We start from the raw sequence: 8,742 nt of genomic DNA, 5'->3' as shown, positions 1-8,742 counted from the left end.
TACATGTTGAAATAATGTATTGCTGTATTAATTAAAGTGAAATCAGGTTATGTAATATCTCGTTCCATTTAAAAGATACATGTATCAGCTTCTAAACACATATATGGACTTTATTTAAGGTTCCGTCAAAGGTCAACTTGTCTAAAAAATAATTTTTACAATTGCTCCAAAACTATGTGTGGTATAAAGTCAAAACGTTTACAGTTTTTAAAATATATCACTGATTAATAGATAGAAAGTATTACTTGATAACAAATATTTTTAAAAATATATTTTTTGAGAAAAATTGTAGCAGAAAATGTGCATATTTAAAAAAAATGCACCAACTTAATTCCGTCCTTGTTGTAAAAACCAACATTGCGAAATAATATATGTTTATCATTGAAGGGCAAGTTGGACGTGAATGGTCTCTGAAAGGCTGTTATTGAAAGCATGACACGTATAAAGACAAGACCCCTTTAGAATCCGCCATTTGCAGTGTACTTTCACTTTCACGTCTTAACATTTGGACAAAGAGCATGGAATTCATGAGGTGTATTTCTTTGAAAATATATGCATTTTAAGAAGAATTTTTCTCAATTAATATTATTCCAAGTATGTTTTTTTAATCAAGGGATATTTTCTATCTGTTAATCATTCAAAATTTTATAAACTGTCAAAGTTTTAACTTTATACCTTACATAGTTTTGGGGCTATGGTAAAAAATAATTTTTGGACATGTTGACCTTTGACGAAACCTTAAAAAAGCAAAAAACCATGACGTTGGAGGACGTCACGGAGCAGCTAGTAGCAATAAAATTGGACTTTACATTCGGAAAACTTTTTCTACGAGGTTAGGAAATTTTTATAAATTTATAAAGAACGCAAGAATACTTGGCATTAAAATGTCGTAATAGAGCAGGAGAATCGAATGATATTAACAACAATTGCAGAAATAGTCAATACGGGCTTTAATCAATTTTTATGCTCAGCAATAACTAAATTTCAGACAGAAAAAAAAAATGCAGATTTTGCCGATTTTCACTAGAATTTCATTGTATTTTAGAGACTCACCTTAAAACTCTCAGGACACTTTCTTTAAGGTCTCTTCTTGCTTTTACTCCGAATCTTATGTCGATATATCATGACTTTTGACTTGTAGACATTTTCTCTATGCTGCTTTTTTTTTTTTTAAGAAAGGGGGGGGGGGGAAATAACCATTTGTAAGAGTAAGAGTTGCAAATACCTCAACGACCTTAAGCTTGATTGATACCTTTTGGTCAATGGGGGGTCAAAGGTCAACGTCATTTATCAAGGTCAAAGGTCAAAGGTCAAGGTCATAAAAAAATTATGAACTTGAGTTTAAAACTTGAAGCTGAATCTAGGTAAAGGTAATGAATATATATCATTCATTTTTGGGGTCAAGGTCAGATATTGAAGGTTTAATTTCTCTATGATTTCAGTTTCGGAGGAGTAGCGTTAACAAACCTTTTTGCGAAAGGGGTAATAACTCTGAAAGGGGTCCAAGTTCATTTACGCAGGGTCAACTGCGAAAATCTTTTACAAAGTACATTCTTATGAAATAGAAATCTTTTCGTTAAATCTTGAAACAAAAAATCACACGGCGGAAAAATTATAAAAAATAAGGAAAAGAAGAAACAGAAGGAAATCAATAGGTCTTTCCACAGAAAGGTGAGAAGACCTAAAAATAAAAAAGAATAATAATAAACAGAAGAATTTCAATAGGTCTTTCCACAGAAAGGTGGAAAGACCTAACTAGGAGACTTATTGTTCACAGAACAATAAGAGGTCTTTCCACTTTCTTTGAATTTCAAATTTGTTTTATATCTGATTCCTTAAAATTATATACCATGAAAAAGAAACCAAAATTGTCTTAAAAGATAGAAAAAATGAAAATTTAAAAAAAATGGAGAATGACCTTGACATTTGACCTTAAAAAAATATTCAAGGTCAAATTTCAAGGGTAACAATGCAATTGACCCCATGCTTCTACAACTTATAGTTTTCAAGTTATAAGGTTTAATAATAAGTACAAAGAAGTTAAAGGGCAATAACTCATATAAGGGGTCATCAAATCTTTTCGCTCTTATACAGTGAAGTAAGGCCTACAGACCCTTAAGACATCAGTGAAGGTTTGGTGTCTCTATGGTCTACGGTTTCGGAGGAGTAGCGATAACAAGGTTTTTATCACAAGGGGCAATAACTTTTGAAAGGTTCAATCTGAGGGGACAAGAATGAAGTCTTCGAAAGAGTTTTAAGAGTACATATTAAAGACAGAAGATAGACAGTATATGTTTAAGGACATAAGAACTATTAAAAGAAATTTATTCCTCATATTTGGAATGACCTTGACCTTTGAACTTGATATGAATTTGAAGGTCAAAGGTCAGTGAATCTTATGCAGTTGGTCCCAAGTCTCTACGACTTTTCATTTTAATTTTTTAAATTTTTTTATAAAATGTATAAAGTTTCAGGGGCAATAACTCAATGAAGGGGTCAACGAATTCATTCCCAAGATCAATGTCACATGTACTCAGTAAGTCAAAGAAATTAGTGAAGGTTTCGCATCTCTATGGTTAAGGGTTTCGGAGGAGTAGCGATAACAAGGTTTTTCATACAAAGGGCAAGAACTCTGAAGGTGGTTATACGTCATACTCGTTGGGTAGTTTTTCGAAATAACTTTTGATGTCTAGTATCATGAACTATAAAGTTTTTTGATAAGTTCTTTGGTTCAAAAGGCCATAACTGAAAAATAATAATAAACATAAGCATTTCAAGAGGTCTTTCCACAGAAAGGTGGAAAGACCTAACTACGAGACTTATTGTTCATAGAACAATAAGAGGTCTTTCCACCTTATTTGAATTTTTAATTTGTTTTATACATGACTCCTAAAAATTAAATTCCATGAAAGAGAAACCAGAACTCTCTTGAACGAGAAAAAATTAAAATTAAAAAAAAAAAATGAATGACCTTGACTTTTGACCTTGAAAAAATATCCAAGGTCAAATGTCAAAGGTAACAATGCAGTTGCCCCATGCTTCTATGCCTTATACTTTTCAAGTTAAAAGGATTTATAGTAAGTACAAAGAACTTAAAGGGCAATTACTCATAAAAGGGGTCATCAGATACATTTGCACTTACATGTATACAGTGAAGTAAGACCTAAAGACCCTTAAGATATTAGTAAAGGTTTGGTGTCTCTACAGTCTACGGTTTTGGAGAAGTAGCGATAGCAAGGTTTTTCACACAAGGGACAATAACTTTTAAAAGGGTTTATATTAGGGGACAAGAGTGAAATCTTTGAAACAGTTTTAAGAGTACATAATAATGATGCATAGACATTAAGTATATGATGAAAGACAAAAGAGATATAAAAAGAGCTAATTCTTTCATTTTTGGAATGACTTTGACCTTTACATGATTTGAAGATTAAGGGTCAATGAATCTTATGCAGTTGGTCCCATGTCTCTTCGACTTGACGTTTTGAAAATTTTTAATTATTTGTAATATTCAAAAAGTTTCAGGGGCAATAACTCATTGAAGGGGTCACCAAATACTTTCGCAATGAATAGATTGAAGAGTCCCCATAATTAGGCAAAGCCATTCGTGAAGGTTTCATACCTTTACATTTAACAGTTTCAGAGGAGTAGCGATAACAAGAGTTTTTAGCACAAGGGGCAACAACTTTTTAAAGGTTCAGTCTTAGGGGCCAAGAATTATATCTTCTAAAGAGCTTCAAAAGTACACATTAAAGACATAAGATAGAAAGTATATGTTTAAGGACATGAGACCTATTAAGGGAAATTTATTTCTCATATTTGGAATGACCTTGACCTTTGACCTTGAAATGAATTTGAAGGCAAAAGGTCATTAAATGTTATGCAGTTGGTTTCATGTCTCTACGACTTTTCGTTTTGAAAATTTTTAATTTTTTGTAAAATTTATAAACTTTCAGGGGCAATTACTCATTGAAAGGGTCAAAGAAAACTTTCGCAATGAATAGATTGAAAAGTCTCCTAAATTAGTTCAAGACAATGTTGAAGGTTTCGTATCTCTGACGTTTACGGTTTCTGAGGAGTAGCGATAACAAGCTTAATGGTGAAAGGGCCAATAACTGTGTAAGGGGTCGAAGTTAAAATATACGGGGTCGTTTTTCGGAATAAATTTATATATCCAGTATCATGAACTAAAAAGTTTTTCGATAAGTCTTACGGTCTCAAAAGCTAAGGGGAGAAATAAAATAAAAAGAAACAGAAGCATTTCAAGAGGTCTTTCCACAGAAAGGTGGGAAGACCTAAAAAGAAAAAAAAGAAACAGAAGGAAATCAATAGGTCTATCCACAGAAAGGTCGAAAGACCTAATAATGAAAAGAAGAAACAGAAGGAAATCAATAGGTCTTTCCACAGAAAGATGGAAAGACCTAATAAGGAAAAGATGAAACAGAAGGAAATCAATAGGTATTTCCACAGAAAGATGGAAAGACCTAATAACCGGAAGTTGCTATACAAGTACACGTACCGGATATTTATTTTTCTGTCCAATCAGACAACAGAATTTTTACACACCCAAAAACATATTTTAAAAGAACAAAAAGATAACACGTGCTTTTGTTTTTTTTTTCCTCAAAAAGATTTTTTTAACAAAAAAATCTGTAGAAGTAAGATAAAAACTTTTGAAGAATAAGATATTCCTCACATTTTTACCGTGAACAACCTTGACATTTTTATCTCGGTAAAGAAAAAAAAATTATGCAAGACAGAATGTAATCGTTTACAGAGGTATAGATCGCACCAGCAAGTTTTTATCAAGTTCAATTATAACGTCTACCAGAATATATTATATGATGGTAAATATAATTTTGCTTAGCCGTCCAATTTTCATCGATAATGCTTAAATTCCATGTGTATACTAGATCAACTCAATCAAGTGTTTATCTGTTTATCGTATGGAGTATACACATAGTTTTGCATTATCATGGGTTTCATGAGTGCCGAATACTTAGCTATGCAGACTTTAAATGGGCATATTAAGGAAAGGCGTTTAACGTGCATGGAGAAAAGAGAATCCTGTAATTAGGTTAAATATGAATGGGATTTATCCCAATATCTTACCTCGCATATCAGAAACTGTATGGACTACTAGTATTCTGTAAGAAACAATCAAAAATAATAAAGACTGTTATCTTTTTGATAATATTTTTATGTCAGGCTCTAAAAACTGAAAATTTACCATATTTATATCATTTTTTTAACGTAAGTAAACTTTTGGGATTGCTAATAAACTCCTCCAGCCAGATTTTTTTTTATCCCACTTAAAACATATTCCAAGCTTTCAAGTCGTGTTTGTTCACGGTAGAATTGTCATAAATATTATATTATTCCCAAATGCGCATAAAGTTTACAAAAATTTTGTTCTAAAAAATCTTTTTGAGCAAAAAACTTAAAAACCACGTGTTTTATTTATTCTCCCATGGGTTTGTCTAAATGCTGTTATCTGATTAATCAGAAGGATAAGCGCCTTGTTTATTCTGTATATTATTAGCAATTCACGGGTATCGTTCTTGACTTCCTTATTTAGAAATCGTCCAGACCTGTCAAACCTATCATCTGGCACCCAATGAGTCCATGAAAAACGTGATTAAGGTGTTTAATTAATTTATCTTGGCAAGTTTAGACGGTTGGATGAATAGAATAAAATGATGAAGTTTTAATTCAGAAGTAAAGATCATAGGGCATATCACTCTGTATCACAGTACAACAGAATTTAAACCCTTCTCTGTGCAATGCATGATTGAGGGTCAATTTGAAAAAAAATTGTTTTTTCAAGCTCGCCAATATACGAAGAATTCAAAGAGTTCCAGCGTCAATATTATATTATTAAGCAGTTATTCCAAACTTGCATGGATAGAAAAATGATACGGTCAATTATTATTAATTAACTTTTATTCATATTTCCCTGCATTACATGTAATATGATTATTTTTTAGATATTTTCACACACACACACCCTCTCACCCTCCCTCTCAAATACACATGAGCACTAGAAAGTGGACCTGAATCAAACAGTAAATTCTTAGGATTTTGGTTATTGGAAAAAACCCTATCACACAGTTGTCATAATTAAAAAAGTTTTATTTACATGTATTTGATTTTCTTCACTTGACAACTGTAATACTCAGCCACAAAGAGGTTGTCTCTGGTGTCTACACATAAACCCCATGGATAGTTTAGATCACAGTTTTCAATGTAACGGAGGAACTGTCCATCCTGATATAGGATGTGGATACAGTGGTTAGTATAGTCTGATATCAGGATCTGACTCTGGCTGTCTGTTGTGATGCCGTATGGAAAGAATGATCTCTTGGTAGTATAGGGATGACCAGTGTATCTAAATCGGAGATTTCCTGCCTGATTAACCACCACTACTGCACGGGCTTCATAGTCAGCCACACAGATATCCAGGTTCCTGTTCTCACTGATGTGTTTAGGGTAACCATATGAATACAGAGGTTTACCTTCACTATCAAACTGAATGGTTTGTTTCTCTGTGGAACCAGAGTAACGGACAATTTTAACTTTTGATTGTTCATAATCATCACTGATCATTGTAACCAGGAGGTCACCAGAGGAGGTACTACAGATGTTGTAAGGTTTCCACCCCTGTAGTCTGATCACTTCCTGTATCTGGTCACTTTTCACTATGTTTACAGTTCTTGTATCACAGTCAGTATAAACTAGATCTCCACTCCTTGTCACTGCTATGTCACGTGGTATTTTCCCAGACTTGGTTTGGATTGACTTCAGTAGTTTGCCCTTGAGGTTGTAAAGTTTCATGATTTTGTCATACCCAAGTGTCCAGATTTCTTCATCACTGAGACAGGTGACACTGTATAGGTTATACCCAGTGTATATGGTGGTGATGAGCTCTTGTTCAGCAAGCAGTGATTTGACTGGAGGACAGGATACAGCTTCTGGTGTCTTCATTGTGTAGCCATGTTCTTCTGTTGTAATGGATAATGGCGACAGAGAACCAAACGTTTGATGGAGCTGTTCTGTGTTGATCTGATGAGGAGAGAACCTTGGTAATGAAACATTGATTTTAGGAGGTAAACTTCTGAATTCAGCATTCTTGGATACGTATGTAGATGCTATGGATATATCATTGGGGTCCAGTATTTTCTTCAGATCAACTATGCACTGTTTTACTTCAGAAATAATCTGTTTGATTTCTTTTTCCTGTTTATTTAGAGCAGCCAGGTGTTTAGTTTTCATCTCATCAATTTCAGATTTCTGTTTGTTGACAATGATGTTAATTTCTCTGTGCCAGTCTTCTCCTTGTTTGGTGACAGCTGTTGTCAGTTTCTCATAATGTTTTTCCAAGTTAGGTTTTTCAGATTTTAAATCTGATACAATTTCTTCATAGGTAGGATATATTACTTTTTCTAGTTCTGTCAAGTCGTTGTTTAAAATTTCTTTAATAAAGCTGGGATTCTTTAAGATATCTGTTAACTTATGCGCATTATGTTTATCAGAGGAGATGCAGGTAGAACAGACAGGAATGTCACATTTCTCACAATAAACTTCACAATGTTTCTGGGTGTGGTTTGGACATTTTGGGTAGTTAACGTTAGGAGTAGATTTTCTGTGTTTGTATGGTACAACTTTGTGTCTTTTAGATGAATCAGAGAGATGCTCCCCTACACAGGCCATTGCACAGGTTAAGGGGGATGTACGGCCACCTTTAGTGCTGTGAGAACAAAATGTAAACATTTCTTCAAATGGCTAAAATACATGATATTTTGATCAAATTTTAAGTCCTTATGATAAAAATACAATAAATATTCATAACTGAATGCACGTTGTGCATATATAATCTATACGTTTGCAGAAAAATGCTTTTGATATGCTCCTTAGAACTGCGCAGCTACAGAATTCAGCAGAGCCTTAAAAAATCCAAAAAAATATGCAAACTGTGCATCAATGTTCTCTCTACAACCATTTGTTGAGAAAATGTCTAAATTTTGCACTTTTAAATGATAATTTCAAGTTCAAAACAAGGTATCGTTGTCTTCAAAAAGAGTGTAAAGAACCATGAAAGTAGTTCATGGATAGCAGCACGTGGTCTATTTTTAGCACAAAATTTTTGTTTTCCAGAACTCTTCTTAATATGGAGGGACATAACAATCTTTAAATGTACAAGAGAATTACAGTTGCAAAATATTTCAAATAGTATGAACACTTTTAAAAGAGGAAATGTGTTATAGTATGGCTCGAAGTATCTTATTTAGTATTATTATCGAACAGTTGTTAAATAATGTACTTATTGATATCAAAGAAAAAATCTTAAACTCTTTGATTCCAGGTAAGGAAAAATGAGCAACATCAAAGTTAAGAATTAAAAGTTTGTAAGTTTGCCACACATACATGTAACTTATAATATATATCAAAATTTTAATTATCACCAATGAAACACAAAGAAATTAAACACATAAAATCGATATGAATGACCTTGATTTAGTACCTACTAGTACAAGGGGTGATCAAAAAGTTCGCGAACTATCTCTATATCTACAAAACCACAATTCAGATTTAAGAAACAAATTTGGTGCACACATAGCCAAACACAAATTCTATAAAATAGCATATGCTGAATAAAGTTTTGCTCATAATGACGTCATTATGCAGGTACTTGTGACGAAAAATGGTTGCCTCAGTGGAACTCGTTTAAGAAACGACTAAAAT

At 33.1% G+C, this 8,742-nt stretch overlaps 1 protein-coding gene across 1 annotated transcript; it reads right to left on the bottom strand.

Moving 5' to 3' along the window:
• Nucleotides 1-6,002: 6,002 nt before the first annotated feature.
• Nucleotides 6,003-7,710, bottom strand: LOC134236503 (uncharacterized). Its single transcript, XM_062718684.1, has one exon. It carries the CDS (start codon nt 7,708-7,710, stop codon nt 6,136-6,138), a length of 1,575 nt encoding a protein of 524 aa, XP_062574668.1. The 3' UTR covers nt 6,003-6,135.
• Nucleotides 7,711-8,742: the final 1,032 nt, after the last annotated feature.

This window comes from Saccostrea cucullata, unplaced genomic scaffold, assembly GCF_032062105.1.
Source record: "Saccostrea cucullata isolate Sc308-1 unplaced genomic scaffold, CSIRO_AGI_Scuc_v1 ctg11587, whole genome shotgun sequence".
Taxonomy (NCBI): Eukaryota; Metazoa; Mollusca; class Bivalvia; order Ostreida; family Ostreidae; genus Saccostrea; species Saccostrea cuccullata.
The sequence above is the reverse complement of the archived record's forward strand: the minus strand, read 5'-3'. Positions and strand labels throughout refer to the sequence as shown.

Excerpts from the sequence above, each read along its gene's own strand:
- LOC134236503 (XM_062718684.1), bottom strand. The coding sequence starts at position 7,710 with ATGGCCTGTGTAGGGGAGCATCTCTCTGATTCATCTAAAAGACACAAA.